The sequence below is a fragment of the Gymnoscopelus microlampas genome (genome assembly GCF_963454915.1).
Source record: "Gymnoscopelus microlampas genome assembly, chromosome: 1".
Lineage (NCBI taxonomy): Eukaryota > Metazoa > Chordata > Actinopteri > Myctophiformes > Myctophidae > Gymnoscopelus > Gymnoscopelus microlampas.
This window is the reverse complement of record NC_139962.1, coordinates 3,752,827-3,774,045: the sequence shown is the minus strand read 5'-3', so window position 1 is coordinate 3,774,045 and position 21,219 is coordinate 3,752,827. Positions and strand designations below refer to the sequence as shown.

The following is a 21,219-nucleotide window of genomic DNA, read 5'->3' as shown; positions in this document are numbered from 1 at the left end:
TGCAGACATCTGTCATTTTTGTGAATCACAGCGCAATCGCCCCCCCCCCGGGCATCCTGCTATTAACTACAAATTACACATGACGATTCTGTGCTATTTTTCTCATGGCTCTAGTCTAGGTAGTAATTTCACTGAATCACTATTCACTATTGTTAGTGTTATAGTTATTATTACTGTTATTACCATTATTATTATTTTTATTTGAACGTGCCTCCTGGCAGATATTTTCTTCTCTTTTCTTCTTTTTTCTGTCTTTGTCTGCCTTTTGTTTAGTTTTTTTCTATTGCTTTGAACGTGTTGAAAAAGTCTTCATCACATTTATACTCCCAACACTATTTATACTCCAACATGGAAGTGATTTGTAGGGTTAGGCTTTCTTTACTAGGGTTGAGTACCGAGAACCGGTACCATACTAGACCGTATACTAGTATAGTACCCGAATTGGCACCGTTTTGTAGTGCTGTGTAACGTGTGTGTGATTTAGGCTGATCTAGAATCAGCACAAAGGCTCTTAAGGAAACCATTGTTTAAAAAAAAATGTCATTCATTTTTTTATTTTTAATCTTTATGGAACAGTATCAGTTCTGGCACCGTTTAACTAACAGTTTAGCAGGGATTTAGTACAACATTGTTTAAATTGGCATTGAGCGTTTTTGTATTTGGTTCTGGCACCGTTTGGGCACCGTTCTAAAAATACCGGTTTAGCACCGGGGCATCGGATAAAACCCAACCGATACCCATCCCTATTCTTTACCACATCAAAGTGTTTGGCCCAGTAAATATTTGAAGAATTATAGTTCATAATTCTACACTATTGAATAGTGATACTTCATACTAGGCCATTCTGTTTAGCTACGGTACTTAATAGTTAGGTATATAGGCCTATAGTTTTGAATAGTGATACGGTAGGCCTACTCGCTGTGGCATGCTGTAATATGACCCTCTTTATTTTACTGTTAACCCATTAAGACAGGGGTCCTCAACGTTTTCAGGCCAAGGACCCCCTAGCTGAGAGAGAGAGAGAGAGATGAAGCAGGGACCCCCTACTCTATATTGTATAAAATTGTGTTTCAGATTCAACTTTTTTTGTTTACTTGGTCTGCTCTTGTTTCCCTCTACACCAAACACCTCTTTGCCAAAAAATAGCAGATCTACAAGCTCACAACGCCTCGCAGCGCGAGGCGTTGTGAGCTTGTAGATCTGCTATTTTTTGGCTAAAGTTTTCTTCAGAAAAGGGATGCTAGGGTTCAAGTGGTTATGGCAAAAAAATCATATCAATCATATCACACAAAGATTTGGCGGACCCCCTGTAGTAACTCTGAGGACCCCTTAGGGGTCCCGGACCCCCTGTTGAAGACCCCCTGCATTAAGACCTGAGGCCGATTCTACAAAATGTCTGTTTTTAGAATGTCTTCTAAAAACAGTTTTTTTGGAAAAAAGAACTTGTCATCAGTTCATCACTGATATAGTAAACTTGTGTTACTATATCAGTGGTTCTCAAACGTTTTCATGTCAAGGACCCCCAAAATGTATATGTATTTGGCCAAGGCACCCCCATCTCAAAATATGTTGTTCCAGGGACCCCCCCCAGTAGCAAAGATTTGAGTTACAAATGTTCGCTTGAAAAAAATATATATTCAAAGATTTGCACAACATTTTTACGATTTCTCAAAAATAGCAGATCTACAAGATCTCATAGCGCGGCACTCGGTGCCGCTCTATGAGCTTGTATATCTGCTATTTTTGAATAGCCGGGTTTGAATAATGGGTTAAATTACAAGAGCCTTGATGATGACATAAGAGGACATCGGTGTTGTGAAAGAAGTGTACTATCATACAGAGAGGCATGTGGTGTGGAGGTTTTCTATGCGGGTCGTTCGGTGCTCTTGATTAGGAAATGGGCGTCTTTCTTCTTCCGTGAGTGCTGGCATTCTTCTCTGCACAAATTAGACAAAATATTGAATCGAACTGAAGTGTTTTTGTTTTTTTTACCCATTAAGACCTGAGGCCGATTCTACAAATGCCTTCTAAATCAGTGGAAATTACTAACACTTTCAAGATTTCTCTAACATCGCGGTTGTAGGCCCACAAGCTCGCAGTGAGCTTGTATACAGTATCTGCTATTTTTGCGAACCACTGTGGTCCACTGGTGGTAATTGCGAACACAGTTTTTAATAAATGTTTTTAATAGGTGAAAAAATGGTTTTCTATGTTGTGCTGACTTTCCAGCAAGAGAGAAACTGTAGTTTCTATTTTATAGCTTGGAAACTCCACCGATGTTGTCATCGGTCAAATGATTACTACTGAGTTGTGCTTGAATTCTTTCTAGTTTAACACATCGGGTGCCAGAGGTTTATTCAAATATTATACGTTCAGTGCCTGCTATTCTTCCATCCACTTACGTTGATGATGTTTCGTGCTGTAGAAGCCCCGACGCGGAAGTGCATGTAAACAAAGCGTGCGTGCGAGACGGCGGAGGGTCCCGACTAACGCCTGGAACAATAATATTTCCAACGCGATCCTCCATTGCAGAGTGATCGCCGATCGAAAACGGCTCACTTCCACCACGTTAAAAAGAAATGGAGATATTAAAGGACGACTTCACCACTTTTCAACCTATCTTCATATAATAGGTCCTCACTAATGCTCATGATAAAATGATACAATTTTTTTCTACTTGGTCTGTGTCTCATAGGAGGGCTGTGGACAGTCCAGAAACCCGTCTGCCAGTGACATCATCGTTAGGCAGGATTTTTTTCCCAAAAAAGATTACAATTTTTTTATTCAGATTTTTATTAAGGTGAGAACAATGGCTTCTATTGTTGCATTGCAACTTTCCAGGAATACAAAGCCTGCAGTTTATATTAGCTTGGATTCCCCATCGATGATGTCATTGGTAGACGGGTTTCTGAACTGTCTACAGCCCTCCTCTGAGACACAGACTGATTAGGAAAAAATTGTACCATTTTATCATGAGCATTAGTGAGGACCTATTATATGAAGATATGTTGAAAAGTGGTGAAGTCGTCCTTTAAGCTTTTAGTCATGGAGTTAACATTGGAAAGGCTGACCGGAAGGATTTTTGACATGGATCCACATCCGGCCTATCCTTCTCAGAAACTCCTTGGATGATCCCAAAGTTTCGTTTTAGTGCCCCACATGGGCCCCACGTATAAAAATAAAATTGGGTCAAAAACGGTCCGGACCGTTTTGGGCACTCTTCGTTTGGATTCTCAAAAACGGTCCGGACCGTTTTTGGCACACGATGTGTTAATTTGTGAAATTATTACTACTGAGTTGTGCTTGAATTCTTTCTAGTTTAATTTGTGAAGAGACCCTTAGGCTAAATCTCAACATTATAAATGTATTGGCATGTATTCATTTCCCATATTTAGTTTCAAAGACATTTGAAGACATGCAGATATTTATTTTCTTTTGTGTTTGTTTTTGTGTTTGTGTTTGCGTCAGAAATAAGCGTTCACTATGTCTGATGGCGAATATGATTACCTCATCAAATTCCTGGCGCTGGGCGACTCGGGCGTCGGAAAGACCAGCTTCCTCTACCAGTACACGGACGGAAAGTTCAACTCCAAGTTCATCACTACAGTGGGAATAGACTTCAGAGAAAGGAGAGTGGTACGTAAACCTCTCTTTACTGAAATTACAAGCATCACCGTTTTTATTTGGGATGTTTCGGAATACTTCTTTTCTTCTTTCTTAGAGGCTTGCTTGGTGCCTTGCTTTGTACCTAATTGGTGACGTTTAGAAATCCGTCTCAAACAGGATGATAGCCAGACGGAGAAGCGTCCTTTTACCTCGATTGATGCTATTGATTGACCTGGATATGGCTACCGTGCAGACATGCCTTTGGTTTACGCCGGGTTGGCAGTGTTGCCAGATTTCAGTGAGAGAAACGAGCAACCAGGTCTAGGGAAAACCAGCCCAAACGAAGCAGCTATGGGCCACATGTGCACTTCTACAAGATCTACAAGCAGATCTACAAGCTCACAACGCGACACGTTGTGAGCTTGTAGATTATATTATAATTATAATTATAATAAGCAGATCTGGCAACGGATGGAAGTGGTTAAAAATCGGGACACAAGCCGGTGCATATTACAGCTAGAAGGTCCTGGGTTCGATTCCCGCCAGGGACGCTGTGGGCGCTGGGGGCGTGTTCTCTCCTCCACGTCATCGGCGCCCATACCCTAGGTGGGGTTGGTGAAAGGGCCTACTCTGTGTGGAGTTTGCATGTTCTCCCCGTGTCTCCTAGGGTAGTTAATACCCTCACAAAAACATGTAGTAATCCTGGTCACTATACTGCCTCCCCCTGGTCAGCCGGGGCGCCTGATGGAGGGGAAAGGAACTGGTTGGAATAACGTGTTCCTTCCACGCGCTACGTCCAACCAGGGAAACTCCCCCCTGTCGGGTGATAAGAAGCGGCCTGCTTGCTCCTCATGCATTGAAGGAGGCATGAGCTTCAGCTTGGGCTCTCCCTAGGCTGGCAGAGGGTAGGTAGTGCCCAGGATTACATAGGCAATTGGCACTGGGTGAAAAAATGTGGGTTACAAAATCGTGGGATAAAAATTATAAAAAAAAAAAAAAAAAAAAGCCGGTGCATATTAGCCGTCTGATACCGACGTCGTTGTGTACACTGACGTCACATAACCGTAAATGGCAGATCTACAAGTTCGTGACGTGCTGCAAGCACACTGCGTTGTGAGCTTGGGGGAACGCTGGTATTTCTGCCGCAGCGACACATGGATTAAAGTTCCCAGTCGCCACACGACTGATTTCAGTCATTCGGATTCCATAGACGGCATGTCTTCTATGGAAGGAAGCATGTCGCGCAGAGAGAATAGCCTCAATAGGCTCTATGCATAGCAGCCATATTGGGAAGGAATTGGGCCCCTGCCTTACTTCCTTTACAGGTGTTACCAATAATACTAATTAAGGCTCTGTTCCATTTAGTGTGGCATAGTGGTTGTCTTATTTTCGAGGACCCCCATAACTCTTGAGAGTGTACAAATGGAACCAAATGGACCCTTACGGGAGTGTTTCTACTAGTGAGCCAACATGCACGATATCAGCACCCTGACCAGAATGGAACAGAGCCTTCATTAGTATCATTGGTAACACCTGTGAAGGAAGTAAGAAAGAGGCCCAATTTCTTTCCAATATGGCTGCTGTGCATGGAGCCTCAATACCGTCGCATTGAGAGCTACTGTAGATCGGTTATTTTCATTTTTTTCAAATGCTCTTTTCAGATTTAGAGCATTTGAAGAAACTAGCATTGTTCCAGAAACATCTTCCATAAAACCCTAATGGTCTGTGTGTATTTCATAAAAGTGAAGGTTAAAACCTCAATCTGTGATTTCTTCACCTGGTGGGCAGTATGTAGAACAGCAGGGACAATGGAGTATATCATTGGTTCTCAAAGTGGGGTCCGGGGACCCCCAGGGGTACTTGAGGGGGTTCCAGGGGGTCCCCAGCTAAATGATGGATAGGAACCAAATGGATCCTTATGGGTCTGTAACTCTGAGAGTGTACAAATGGAACCAAATGGACCCTAGCGGGTCCATTTGGTTCCATTTGTACACTCTCAGAGTTAAATTAACATTGATTTTACAATATGAATTGGGGTCCCAGAGATAGAAATGCCATTACATGGGGGTCCGTAGCCCTAATGCATGTCAAACTGGGGGTCCTTGAAATTAAAATGGTTGAGAATCACTGCTAGAGCCGTAAAAATCTTCTCTTATGGGGGTCCCTGGCATATCTTTTCAAATGGGGGTCCGCGGGCTAATAAGTGTCAATTTGGGGGTCCTTGACGTGAAAAAGTTTGAGAACCACTGGAGTATATAAATTAATTAAGCACATTACACTCTTGCTGCCTTGCTGGTGTGCTTTGATGCGAACAACAGCACGCTGTGGCAGTCTTAACTGCCTTAACTTACACTCTGTCCATTAAGTAGGACTCTTGCGACAGAGGATTATTCTGCTACAGAACAAAGGAATGAGGAAGGAAGGGAATAGACGTGTTAGGAGGATGGATGACTAATAGTGTGTAACAGCAGGCAGCACCCTCCTTAAGAACAAACACTTCATACCTTATTGGCAAACACACAGTAGTCACTCAGTATACATTTATATACTGTGTGCAACAATACTGTATACCGCCACTGTTTCCCAAAGGGTGGGTCTGGGTCGGCACCAGGGCAGGACTTCCAGGGAGGCCACGAAGGCCCCATGGCCGCCGATGCCCCTCAGTTTGACCTTAAAGGTTTCATGACGTTCAGTTTTACCACACATTAAAAGTCTTTGTCATGGTCCTTCAAACGTGTATAGAAAGTTTTAACCAAAAATTCCACTCCATTGATCCATGGCAGGTGTTTTTCTCTCACATTTCTATAGCCTTTTCAACTGCAATGAAAACATTTATATTTGCCTGCGGGTGTCGCTGGTGAGGGATTTTGCCTGTCAATCATCGCCTCTGCTCCGCCCCCAGCCCCCAAAGGAAAGGATAGGGGAGTGGAGGGGCGAGAAGGAGAGTGTGTGGGATTAATCGACAGTGACCTCACTGTCGAAGGGCCAAGCTCAGATTACTTTTCAGCCTAATTATTCAGAAAACCCCAGACCACAGAAAATCCACTGAATGTTCAAAGTTCAGATTTTTTGGGTGTAATTGAGGTCATAAAACCCCCAAAAAAACATAAAAAATAAAAAAATGTGAAAATGAATGTCATAGAACCTTTAAGTTGTGCCCCTCTAAAAAATGTCATGCCCTCGAGGCCACAGTGGCCTTAATGACCCAGCTTAATGCCCAGCTGACTGTACCACTTTGTCCTCTGTCTCTTTCTTGTCATGTCGACACCACTGTCTTTTGTTGAGATTCTGAACTCTTAACTCCCCTGAGTCCCCATCTTTAAACCAATCCAGTAACTTTGATTGGTGCAGGGCTGAGCATGGATCAGATTGTAAATACCATTATTTATTTATTTATTTCACTGCAGGTAGTCTATTTCTTTTTTTTATCATCCTTAACTCTTAAATTCAATTAATTCTTTCAATGGACTAAAATCTTGTTTTATTTGATGGCTTTCCTGCTCTGGCATTTGGCGTTTGTGCCCTCAAAAAGTGAAAAACACTAAAGGCCAAGTGGCCTTGCCCCTAAAATGGCAAAATTCCAGGCCTGGTCGGGACCCATGTTTCGGTCGCAGAATTGTTTTTGGGGGGGGGGTCGTGAGTAAACGTCCCCTTTTTTGTTTTCCCACGTAAAAAAAAAATGCACGCACACGATTCCCGGTGAAGCCGGTCATTTTGGCATATGGCACAAAATTGGGGGGGAAAACTAAGGGCCTAAGTGCGGCAAAATAAAGTTTATCTAGAAAGAATAAAGTCGGAAGAGTGCTTCTGTTAGGGCAACCACACTAATGACCCCAAACATGTTTGAAAGTGAAATATCCCTTTTTAACGCTTCTGTCACTATAACCATCACAGATATTGCCTAATAGCATGGCTCTGTTTGGCCATTGACTGTAATCTTGACGGCAGTTGAGCAGGTTTGGTTAAAGTGTGATTCCACAGTCTGCTCTTAAACAGAAGGAAGTGGTGACACACAGGCAGCTCTTGTTGCAAAGACCAGAATCTACGCTAGAATCTTGAATCTGTGAAGCGTTAGTCGATCGTAGCCCCTACAAGCTGACACGAGACAGGAAAAACTAACCCACCGTCTTAATAGGTTTACAGTAATGCCATATAGTCTTATGTCGGGTGGAAGCCAAAATTCAAATAAAAAAAACGGCCAAAGTAGCAGATCTACAAGCTCGAAGTTTCGAGCTCGTTATACTCGTTATAAATGTTTATAATTATGCATAAAAACTTCTAACAAAGACACTTCCTAACTAACTAAGTTAAGGTAGTTATAATGTGCTGTTCCACTAAACTTAAAATGCATATGACCAGCACTTATAATACGTTATAAACGTTGTAATTAGTTGTCATACATGATTATAAACATGTATAACAGTGTTATAATGCCTTATAAGTGCATTATAATGCATTATAAATGTGATTATAATGCATTATAGATGAGACCTTTTAAGTAAAGTGTTACCAAATAGACATTGTATTTGTGAATGCCTATACATAATATACATACCCTATCCCCTTGTCACACCCAGGTATACAAATCTAGCGGTCCAGATGGAACCACAGGCAAAGGACAGAAGATTCACATCCAGCTGTGGGACACGGCTGGACAGGAGAGGTAAACCACGATGGTTCTCATTAAGAGGGCACTTTCCCCCTGGGTCACAGCGTTATTTTTTGTATTGGATTTCCCATAGGTTCTCAAACTATACTGTAACTATTTCTTTTTTTTTTAAAGCAAACATTTTTAACTAAAATCTTTGCCTCTGGGGGTCCCTGGAACAAAATATTTTGAGATGGCGATCCACGGCCAAAATACCTAATAATTTTGGGGGGGTCCTTGACATGAAAAAGTTTGAGCACCACTGATAATAGCAACATAAGTTTTTCAGAAAACTCTTAGGATTTAGAAGACATTTGTAGAATCGGCCTCAGGTCTTAAATGTAGGATAAGTGATATTTTTAGGTTAAAGCACTATATTCTGATAGAAATCATTGCTATAGAGTGTTTGTTCAGTAACAGGAGTCTCCCCGTCTCTCCAGCTCTTTAATAAACAGAAAATAAATGTTCAGGTAAGTGATAACATTTCAACCAATCAGGAGAGAGTACCCATTTATCAGCTTCATTTTTATAGTGTTCCAATTGTGTGTCTGCTCATTTATCTGTGTCATCACTTCCAATTTCACTTGTTTAATCTGTATCCTGTCTTGAGTTCTCTATCCTGATTCTATAAAATTGGTATCCTGACCTGAAAATGCGTTTTCTGTTTAACAAAGAGCTGGAGAGACATGGAAACTCCTGTTACTGAACAAACACTCTATAGCAATGAGTACTATCAGAATATAGAGCTATTTAACACGTATTTTAACTAAAGAAAATCACTTACCCTAACTTTTTAATGGGTTAAAAAACGTAAAAAACTTGAATCAGAGGTTGATGTTTTGGTGTCGTTTTTAGATTTCGCAGTTTGACCACAGCGTTCTTCCGGGATGCCATGGGTTTCCTGCTGCTCTTTGACCTCACAAATGAGCAGAGTTTTCTCAACGTCAGAAACTGGATGAGTAAGGCCTTTTATTTATGTGTTTGTTTGTTTGTTTACCCATTAAAACCGGGAAAGAATTTTAGATTTTAGCTTTATATATAGCAAACAAGTTTTTCAGAAAACTCTTAGGATTTAGAACACTGGTTTAGAAGAGTAGTTCTCAAAAATATCAGATCTACAAGCTCACAGCGCGTCACTTTGTGCGTCACCGCGAGCTTGTACATCTGATATTTTTGAACATTTACATTTTTTTTTTTTTATAAATCTTTTCTTCTGGGCGTCCCTGGCAACAGAACCTTTTCAGATGGGGGTTCATGGGCCAAATGCATATCAATTTGGGGGTCCTTCCACCGTATATCTATCCGGTGCGGTTAAGAAAATGAAACTGTCGCACAAGTGATGGGCTCTGTTTAACACATTACCGGGAAAACCTATACGCTGTTATCCTATATTAAAATTAACCGACCGATGGTGACATGCGGACCTGCTAGGCACACGTTGCTCCAATCCGCACCAAACTTGGCACCAACGCAGGTCACGGTTCTGCCATCACAATAGCCACACCAGGCCTGAACAATCTAGTACCTTTAAAACCGGTAAAGCATCGCTGTCATTTTAGATTGCTGCTATGTATAAAGCAACAGGATTTGATTTTTCCTTTTTTGAATGAAAAATAGAAGATTTTCTGAAAACTTCGGTTAGGATTCAGAAGGCGTTTTTAAAATGGGCCTCTATGGGTCTAAATGTGTTTTAACTGGTTGTGTGTTTTTCCAGGTCAGTTGCAGATCCATGCGTACTGCGAGAACCCAGACGTCATCCTCTGTGGTAATAAGTGTGACCTGGCAGAGCAGAGGGCAGTCAGCGAGACGGAGGCTCGCGAGCTGGCAGAGAAGTATGGGTAGGTGGTACCCGTTTCACCTCCGTCAACCTCTCTCTGTAGTGTGGATTTTGACAGCAAATTTTGATTTAGTTTTAGTCATAGTCTTTTGAATAAAATTCCATTTAGTTTGAGTCATATTTTAGTCATCTGAAATGTTTTACTGTTAGTCTAGTTTTAGTCGACTAAATATCATAAGAATAGTCGACTAAATCTACAGTTGATTTAGTCGACTAACATGTATGTTGGCGATGCCTTGATGGCGTCGTAATGGCTGATTTTACACTTGGTTGCATGCTGAAAATAGCAGATCCACAAGCTCACAACGCGTCGCGCTGCGACGCGTTGTGAGCTTGTAGATCTGCTATTTTCAGAGCGCAACACCCGAGCGCAACCAAACATAAATGACTTGTCTTTTAGTTCTACTGGATCTCTTCTCCACTAGATCCCTCACTAACATTTTAGTCTAGTTTTTATTTGTTGACGAAATTGTCAATATATTTAGTAATAGTTTTAGTCGTCGTAGCTTAGTTTTTATTTAGTTTTTATTTAGTTTTTATTTAGTTTTTATTTAGGTTTTATTTAGGTTTTATTTAGGTTTTATTTAGTTTTCGTCAGTGAAAAAAGGTAGTCGACGGATGTTTTTCGTCATAGTTTTAGTCGACGAAATGAACACTGGATGGATGGATGGATAGGGTATCCATGAACGTCTCCCTTAAACATAGACAGACAGACAGACAGAGAGACAGACAGACAGACAGACAGACAGACAGACACTGTAGATAAAGGAGAAAAGTAGGTTGTCACCTACCTATGCTGACACACAAAAAATGCAGGTTGATGGAAACTATATCATTGCTGTTGGGCAGAAACCTCCTACCTCCATTTTTTCTTAAATGAACTCAGTTCTTTTGCTCTTTGAATTTGCATCCTGAAAAGTAACAGTTTTGAACATATGAGGTTTCCCCCCCCCCCCCCGACAGAGACAGAGATATACTTTATAGACCAGTGGTTCTCAACCCATGATTTGGTGGGGGTCCCCAGATTACAGTGAAGTGACAATGACGTGTTTGACGTGTTTTTGAAAAAGAAAAGTAAAAAAAAACCTTCAGAACCCAAGATATCATGATTTGAAGATTTGCTGCTCCATTCACTTCTTGTTTAACTTATTACTTAAAAACGCTGTATCTCGGCTCCTGTGTACTGTTTTTTTTTTACTATGTATTTTTGGCCCAGACATGTTATTTTCAAAGGCAGACAATTAATGTCAACGAGGTCGCGATGACCTCGTTGACATTTTGTGAAACCACACAGTGCAACCCTCAGTGATTAGCAACCACCAGGGGATCGATCATACTGGAGATACATATTCTGTGACTACTTGAAAAATCTAAGATAAATTGAAAAATCTCTGGCACTGGGACAACACAGCCAGAAGTAAGTCTGGCACAAGATGATACCAAAAAAAAAATAAGAATTGAAAATAGACCAAAAACTGGTCAAACATTTGGCCAAATTGTCAAATAATATAAGAAAGAGGCAAACCCCCCCAACCTGACAAGCACTCTGAATTGTAGGCGTTACTTTTAGTTTGACTCGGTTCCACAGATAAATATTTTGAAAATGGCCGACCTACAAGCTCACAACGCCTCGCGTTGCGAGGCGTTGTGAGCTTGTAGATCGGCTATTTTCACAATTCAGAGTGCTTGTCAGGTTGGGGGGGTCCCCAGTTCAAATTAGGGCTGGTGAATTAATATCGAATATTCCTCGAATATGGGGAAAATATGTCTATTCGTATATGAAAATTAATATTCGAATATATATATATGTTTTTTTAATGTTTATTTGACAGGGACAATACAAAAAACAATGTATGTAACTTATAAAAACAAACAAAAGATATGTTTTATTGGATCCGAGCACTCGATATTGTTTTTTTGTACTGTTTCTGTCAAAAGAAAATTGAAAGATATAAAAAATATATATATACATATATAATAATAATAATAATATTCGAATATATTCGAATATCTGCCATTTTTTAAAACCAATATTAGAATATAATTTCTGAGTAAAGTTGACAGCCCTAGTTCAAATATGATTATTTTTGGGGGGTCGCGCCCTGAAAATGTTGAGAACCACTGTCATAGACTTGACTGACTGATTGATTGATTATTCTACAGATAAACGGATAGATCCATAGATGGATAAAAGTATGGCTGGGTGTCCGTCTCCAGACCTCTCCCTGTTGTTAACATTTACCAAGAGGGCCGTGGCTGTGCGTGTCCTGTTTGCCCTGGTCCGGGGGGGGCGGGCAGAGTGTTGGGACTGGATTGGTCCTCCTCGAAAGGCAAATATTTATACACCTCTGTGAAATATCCTGCCCCCCCCCGAGAGCTACAGTACTGGACACACCTGGAATGAATACAGACGGAATCCTTACTTCACCTGTTTGTTGGAGGCCTCAACACATGTTTGTAAAAGTCTTAACTCTTAACCCATTAAGACCTGGAACTGTGTCATTTTTAGATTTGAGCTTTGAGTTATTTTACACTTTGGGCTATTCAAAAATAGCAGATATACAAGCTCGTAGCGCGGCACCGAGTGCCGCGCTACGAGCTTGTAGATCTGCTATTTTTGAAAAATAGTGAAAATGTGTGCAAACCTTTGAATATATATATTTTTTTTTAAAGTGAAAATTTTTGACTCAAATCGTTGCTTCTGGGGGGTCCCTGGAACAAAACATTTTGGGGGGGGGTCCAAATACATATCATTGTGGGTGGTCCTTAACATGAAGAAGATCGAGAACCACTGATATTACTGTATAACATACGTTTTTCTCAGAAAACTGTAGGAATTAGAAAACATTTGTAGCATTGGTGTACATTCAAAGATTTGCGGGAAAAAAATAGCAGATCTACAAGCTCATAGCTTGTATATCTGCTATTTTCTTAATAGCCAAAGAAATCTAAAAATGACACAGATGCTTTCCCGGTCTTAATGTATTTTAAACACAGGTTTCATCATCATTTCCCCCGATTTTTTTCTCTCGTCTCAGAATCCCCTATTTCGAGACGAGCGCGGCGAACGGGCAGAACGTCATCCGCTCCGTGGACGTGCTGCTGGACCTCATCATGAAGCGGATGGAGCGCTGCGTGGACAAGTCCTGGATCCCCGACGGGACGGTCCGCGGGGGGGGCGGAGCCAACGGGACCGGCGGCGGCAACCCCGACCTCGCCGAGGCCTCGGACAGGAGCAAATGTGCATGTTAGCATGTTAGGATCATGTTAGCATCATGTTAGGATCATGTTAGCATTATGTTAGGATCATGTTAGCATCATGTTAGCATCATGTTAGGATCATGTTAGGATCATGTTAGCATCATGTTAGCATCATGTTAGCATCATGTTAGCATCATGTTAGGATCATGTTAGCATCATGTTAGCATCATGTTAGCATCATGTTAGCATCATGTTAGGATCAACGGCAACCGGTCGCTATCTGCAGTTTTTTTTTCCCCCTTCCTTCAGTGATATATTTGGTGAGATACGCGGGGGCTTGTGTCCGAAATAGGCTCTATGCACAGCAGCCATGTTGGAAAGAAATTGGGCCTCTTCCTTACTGCCTTCACAGGTGTTACTAATGATACTAATGAATGCTCTGTTCCATTTCGTGTAGCACAGTGGTTCTCAAACCTTTTAATTTCAAGGACCCCCATTACTCTCAGAGTTACACACCTAGTGTTTCCAGTGAGCCAACATGCACACAATATCAGCACCCTGACTCTTTGACCAGAATGTTACAGAGCCTTCATTAGCATCATTGGTATAACAGATCGAGAACCACTGATATTATAGCAACATAAGTTTTTCTCAGAGAACATTTATAGTGTATGTGTACATATATATTCAAAGATTTGCACACATTTTCACGAATGTTTAAAAAAAATTGCAGATCTACAAGCTCATAGCTAAATCCGCTGCAAGCTTGTAGATCTGCTATTTTTGTCGAATGTTCCCCCCAGAATAGGGATGCTCCGGGGGTTCAAGTGGTTAACAAAAGTGGTATTTTAAGTTTTAAGCATATTTGGATTACCACGATAATATCTTTAACCGCAATAATTTTTGCCACAATAATCGTGACGTGTAATGTTCATGTCGTTCCGTCCCTACGGTAGCTTCATACCAATCATTGTGGTATTTTTCCACATAGTTCTGTGAGCCGCTCTGCATAGTGCATACACAAACAGTACGTTTCATTTCAGATGGACCGGGCGCAATGTTAGGAAAAGTACCCCACCTTGTGACAAAGCTGGGGTACTACACGCGCAGGATCCTATTTCATCACTGTGTTGTAGAGTGTAGACCAGTGGTTTTCAACGTTTTTTCATGCCAACGACCCCTAAATTGATATACATTTGGCCCGCGGACCCCCATTTGAAAATGTTTTGTGCCAGGGACCCCCCAGAAGCAAAGATATCAGTACATTTTCAATTAAAAAATAGCAGATCTACAAGCTCGTAGCGCGGCACCGAGTGTATATCTGCTATTTTTGAATAGCCCAAAGCTAAGTGGTTAAAAATGATTGTGACGCTATGTTAACTCATTAACCACTGGTGGTCCCCGGACCACTGGTTGAGAACCACTGTTGTAGACAGAGCAGTTTAAACCTTTGTTTATGGGACGCGTTCTCGCTTTCAACAACTAAGTACGCTCTACACACGTTTTACCCATTTATACCTGAAGGCCCATTCTAAGACAGTCCTCTGAAAAGCGTCGTTCCTTTAAATAAATACAAAATAATAATAATTATGTTGCTGTATCATTTACAAATCATCTCTGCTGGGTGGGATGTCCAAAAGTGTTACTTTTCAGGATTTAAATTCAAAAACCACAAAAGCAGCAGATCTACAAGCGGTTTCTGCCCGACAGGGACGATATAGCAACATCTAAAATTGCGTAGATGCTGTCCTGGATTGAACGGTATAAAGACGCATAGGTTAAACCGGTCTAAACGGGTTGTAATTGACATCACGCCCGGACGTTTGGACGCCACGTACGCTGTCGCCGCATTGCATTGTGGGACAATCTTGCCAGCATAGTGTCCACTGTTGCCGTTTCTGTAATTTCCCAAATTGAGTATGAATTCCACGTACTATACATACTAAAGAGTCTCGCATACTACATTTGGCATAGGAAATAGTAGGTCTGTATGGAATTTCGGACGCATCCCTGGGAATAGACCATATTCATTTCACACGGCGGCCATGTTGCTATTTAAGTCAATGAATGCCACCCCGGTTGCCACGGCAACGGGGTGGAACTTTTCAAGGTAAAATATTCCAAAATGGCCGCCGTGTGAAAATGGTCTGTGGGTTCAGCCTGATTTATATTCCATCGTACGATGGTGTGTACTGTACATTAAGCCTTACATTTCAGACATGACGGGGAAATAGATTTTAACAATGCTTGGGTATACAGAACAGGGTTCCCACGGTCATGAAATTCCTGGAAATATTTTGAAATTAGAAAAACAGTTTTCCAGACCCTGGAAAAAGTTTGGAATTAATCAAATGTTTTGGAAAATGTTCAAAACTGTTAGTTTTCAGGATTCAAATTCTAAAATGTCAAAAGTAGCAGATCTACAAGCTTCGAGCTTGTAGATCTGCTACTTTTGATGCTTTTGTGTGACGCTGTAGATGAGAGGTTTCTCTCCGACAGCAACAAAATACATTGTTTTTGTCAAACATTACGTGAAAGACAGGTCAAATGTGGTAAAATGCAGTGCTACTTGATACGTTGTTAGCTTGTAGATCTGTTCTTTTTGTCACGTGACACCTTCGCTCGAGTCCGTCTTGGGCCATTGATGGCACACTGGTTTAAGAGTCTCATTATTGCACTGTATGATTTCTATAGTCCTGGAAATGGGGTAAAATACTTTAGAAAAGTTATGGAAAAGTTTTGAAAATTCATTGTTAAAAATGTGTGGGAACCCTGACAGTATATGGTGTATTTCATGTTAGACAAATGGAACATTAACTGCTGTGCTGAGCGCAGTCATTGCTCTGTGCGGTGTGATGTGCCTTTTTGAATATATTCTCATTTCCATTCATGAAATTGCTCTTGTGGATACTTGATACATACAGTATATTGACAGGCAGGAAAGGACAACATGCCTTCATGCTTTCATTTGCATTTCTGAGTTCACGGTGTGAAACTGCTGATAAATTCTGCTACTCTGATCCTCTGCCCTAAAAGGTCTTTTACAATGGAGCGGGGTTTTTTTTCTTCTTCGATTAATTTCGCCCGGAAATATATTTTTTCCGAAGGGTTTGTGTCGTCACGAGCGCCACAAGGAATGCAGCGATAAAGCCATGCATATTTCCCCCCCAAAACGAAGTTGAGGTTTTGCTCATCGTCATATGAATATGAAAGTATAAAATAGGGCATTAATTTATGAAAACAATTATAAATGAGAGATGACGATGCTGGTTTTCTGCCTGACAGTGACAATAATTAACATTCTAATCCAGACTCCCAGATGTGCAGAAAAAAAAAAAATGGCCATTGTTGAAAGTGAATTATTTCAGGGCACTAGACTTTCCCATTGTTAGATTATTATGGAACCACATTTACATTGTGTGGGAATAGTTGTGTATTTGTTGGACTGAACGTAATGTTACATCAGTGGTTCTCAACCTTTTTCAGGCCGCGACCCCCCTTAAATAATCATATTTGAACCCCCACCCCCTGATAAGCACTTGGAATTGTAGGAGTTGAGGCATTACATTTAGTTTGACTCTATTGAATCTAAATCTAGTCGCGTTGTGAGCTTGTAGATCGGCTATTTCCACAATGTTTGCCTCTTATATTATTTGACAATAGTTTGTTGATTACTTTTGATGCAGTAATGGTCTTTTTCTTGTCTGTCTTTCCTTATTTTTTGTTTAGGTATAAAATATTTTTAAAAAATCATGTGGGGACCCCTCTGGGGGGTCACGACCCACAGGTTGAGAACCATTGGATTATGGAACCACATGTAAAAAAAAATTGTATGGGAATAGTTGCGTAGCTTTTGGACTAAACGTATAATGTTGCATTATCATGTTGGGGAAATGGAGATCTCTGTTAGTTAGTAACATAGCAAGGCTATTAAACGCAAGTTTTTGCAAGAACATTTTGGTAAGCAGCAGTTGTATATTATGCATATGATATATTAAAAAGGTGCTTGTGCCTTGGTTTTATCTCCACGGTGGACTTTTTGCCTCGTGTAAATTGCAACAGTTTTAATAGAATATAATTGCACTTAGTATAAAAAAATAAAAGTCACTGAAATCACTTTTATGTTGTATTGGGAAAGTTCACACACAAATCATGTATTCAACACTGCCATCTGTAGTATAGTGTGAGCACTTACATATTTCGTAAATAGACTGACAACTTGCTGTAGGCCTATATAATTATTATATCTTTCACTCACAATTTTGGCCCATAGGTTCAAATACCACAGCGTATATAGATAGTATATCGATGTTGATCACATCTCCGATTACAGATGCCAAATGTGTAACTATATCCAAAAATAAAGATATATTTATTTATTCTGTGAAGGTACGTGTCGTTTTTCTGTGAAGCTACGGTATTGTGACAAAGGCACATTATTTGATTCTGCTTGAGCTATGCATGTGATGTGTGTTTGATAAAGTGCCTGCTCGTCCGTTATGTGCAACAAAAAGTTTATTCTAACATGTAACTCTAAAAGCTGTGACTGGCCATTGTATAGGTGTTACACCAAAAGTGGTGTCTTCAAACCACCTACCGAATGTCACAATCAGGGTCAAGAGTCCCGTCAAAGATTGTTAATATAGAAAGATATGCAATTTCCATTGGAGCCACTAGAGGCGAAGTAGTACACCAATCCTACATGGCGTGGAGAAGCAAACCACGCCCACTTAGGAGACCATTTAATGGTCCCCTAAGTGGGCGTGGTTTGCTTCTCCACCGATCATCCCACCACCCTCCCCCTCCCCTCTCCCTGGCTGACAACGTCATGAGGATGTGTATTTGTGTATTTTCTTCATTAAAGAAAATCAATGCTTTACATGTTTGAAAGTGCACTGTTTTTGGAAAAGATGCTTTTAAGAAACCTATGAAATTCCCCCCACAAACACACACGTATTATTCAGTCTTATGCTAGATGTGCTCCTGTTTATTTATGTTTAGAAAAATGTCATGATACCCCATCAACCAAGACAGCATTGGAACACACATTTTATTTAATTTTGAATATGTCCATAATGATTTCACGTTCTATATTCACATATATAATCTCAGTTAATCAGTTTTTAGAACATCTTATGGGGACAGAGCATAGAGTTAAAAAATCACACCCAGTGTGAAGTGAGCGGTGTTATTTAGAACAGTGGTCATCACAGTGATGGAAGCTCACTTAAAAAAAATACTTTTTTTTGAAGTGCATGGTGCTATTTATAGGTTATGAATTTCATCATGCGTCTCGCTAGCCAATCACAGTACTGAGCAAAGGGTCTGAATACTTATCAGCCAATCACAGTACAGCAAAAGGACGGATGGGTCATGGGTCCCAACCCCACTTATAGGAGCGGCTACACCGCTCAAAAATAAGAGACAGAGCCCTCTATGTCTCGTCCGTCAGACTGCAGATGGACTCTTCAGATAGCTTCCCAAATCTCGCGAGAGTGTGTTGCTGGGATAGAGAAAAGTCGATAACAACGTTGATTATCCCCTCATTTGTGTCTCTTAAAAAAAAAGAAATTTTAGTATGAAAATCTTGTACATATTGTGTGTCTTGTGGCGATTGGCTCTAATATTTAGTTCAGTGACCATGGAGCTAAAGAATGGTTCAGAAGCTGTGTTCACGTTCACTCTTCCATTGGAATCAATAGACTCCAACTTGCTTCCTGTCTCCTAAAAAGGCGTCCACCTACGTCACGCAGAAACGGGAAGTAAACCGGAGAATGCGACTCTTGCTATTTGCCTCTTGGGTCCCGTGTAGCCGTAGACCCGCCCCTTTGTGGGGCACCTGGGTGCAAACATGTATTTGCACCCAGGTGGTCTCATTGACTTCAATGTTAATGTCACCCCCCTAATTATTATATTCTTACATTAACCACTTGAACCCTCGCATCCCTATTCTGGGGGGAACATGAGCCGAAAATATACAAAGTTTACAAAGTATTGAGGATTCAGTATAGTTAAATGTCTGAAAACATATTTAACATGAATCCAATATGTAGTGGGGGCCCCTGCTTGATCTCTCTCTCAGCCAAGGGGTCCTTGGCCTGAAAAACATTGAAGACCCCCGGATTAGAGTGGAAATACTAGTTCATGTTGACTGCCCTAGACAACATGGTGGTATTCCCGTTTAAGAACCAGATGTGTGGTCATCACCTTTAAAACCACTGATCTTCCGTGGCAATATCCTCACTTCATCATCAACGGTATAAATGTATGGAAAGAGTGTGTCGGTGAAAGTGTGTGTGAAGGTGTGTAGGTGTGTGTTAGTATCGGCATCAGAGAATGACAGCTCTCCTCTGTTCCAGTCCAGTTGCAATCGGATCCTCCGGGGTTTCGGTTTCCCTGAAAGAATCAGAATCAGGACAGTGTCTGACCCTGACATTCGGCAGTCCGCTGCGTATTCACCATCGTATAACTTTAATGCCAAATGACAATGTGAATGATTGTCTCGGTAATGGTATCCCTTCCTATGGCAAGCAACTTGCAAACCTACTGCCCAGCGCTGACTTTCTCCAACCTCGACATCCCAGCTGTGAGTCCCTGAGTTAAAGCCTTCAGAACCCAGGACACAGTAAAAGTAGTCAAACCTCTCTGGGTTGTCAGGAAGCTGCCGTTCCTGGCCACATTTCACACTGGTCAGATCATCAGACAGGATCAGTCCTGGCCGGGCCGTGTTGGGATCCAGAATGACAGGAGTGTAGGAGACAATGTCCCTCATCTTGTCCCAGGCTCTGAAGGTCAGGTTGCCCAGGTGTTTGCTCTCGTCTATCAGTGTTCCTGAGTCCAGCTGTGGGTACTGCAGTGTGAGCCGGACTCTTTCCACTGTGGTCTTGTAGTTCCGCAGAGATGAGATGTGTTCAGCTCTCAGATCCTCCTCTATGGCTCTGATTGTGTTGGAAAGAGTTGATATCTCTCTGTTCAGACCCTCAAACTTCTCCTTCATCATCTGACTCTTCCGCTCCTCTTCCTCCCCCAGTGCAGTGATCCTAGCTTCCTCTTCCTCTTGTAGAAACTGATGAAGCTTCTTAAACTGTTCCTTAATCCGCCTCTCTGTGTTATGGGTCTGGACCTTAATGTGTTCTGCTACTTGGTCACATTTTGCTTTAACTTTATTAAAGACTTTCAGTTTCTCCTGTAAGAATGATTCCGGGACTTCCTCCTTGGGATCTATTTTCCTATGTTTCTCCTCCAAGAAGGTCTCACACAGGTGCTTCAGAACCCGAATACAGGGTGGATCATCCATTGAAGCTCTTTTACTACAAACTGGACAATACTTTATTTCCCTTTGTGTGTGACCTTCTTGGAGACAGGCTTTACAGACGCTGTGGCTACAGGACAGGAGAACAGGTTCTTGATATACGTCATGACACACAGGACAGGACAAATCCTCCGCTGAAAAATGCTGCTGGAGAGCCATTTAGAAGGAAGAACATACCCTGCTTAAGACAGGAACGAGGCCAAGTCAAGTAACACACCCTCTTAAATCTCCACCAGATAATCTCTGACATCATCAATATGACCTCATATTGACGTATGATCAAGCAGGGGCCCCTGCTTGATCTCTCAGCCAAGGGGTCCTTGGCCTGAAAAACATTGAAGACCCCTGGATTAGAGTATCCAGAAATACTAGTTCATATTGACTGCCCTAGACAACATGGTGATTGCCGTTTAAGAACCAGATGTGTGGTCATCACCTTTAAAACCACTGATCTTCCGTGGCAATATCCTCAGAGGGACTTCATGATCAACGATATGAATGAATGGAAAGATTGTCTCGGTGAAAGTGTGTGTGAAGGTGTGTAGGCGTGTGTTAGTATCGGCATCAGAGAATGACAGCTCTCCTCTGTTCCAGTCCAGTTGCACTCTGATCCTC

At 41.3% G+C, this 21,219-nt stretch overlaps 1 protein-coding gene across 2 annotated transcripts in view; it reads left to right on the top strand.

Annotated features, from left to right (window-relative positions):
- rab27a (RAB27A, member RAS oncogene family) overlaps positions 1–17,680 on the top strand; it is a 29,562-nt gene extending 11,882 nt beyond the window's left edge. Inside the window, exons 2-7 of one of the 2 annotated variants that reach the window (XM_084057511.1) lie at positions 3,469–3,636; positions 8,184–8,269; positions 9,110–9,213; positions 9,969–10,092; positions 13,130–13,332; positions 13,429–17,680. In XM_084057511.1, the coding sequence (XP_083913637.1) occupies positions 3,484–3,636; positions 8,184–8,269; positions 9,110–9,213; positions 9,969–10,092; positions 13,130–13,332; positions 13,429–13,430 (672 nt within the window). In that variant the 5' untranslated portion in view covers positions 3,469–3,483 and the 3' untranslated portion in view covers positions 13,431–17,680. Of the gene's footprint in view, positions 1–3,468; positions 3,637–8,183; positions 8,270–9,109; positions 9,214–9,968; positions 10,093–13,129 lie in introns of both variants that reach the window. The other variant, XM_084057510.1, reaches the window with a different exon arrangement.
- Positions 17,681–21,219: the final 3,539 nt, after the last annotated feature.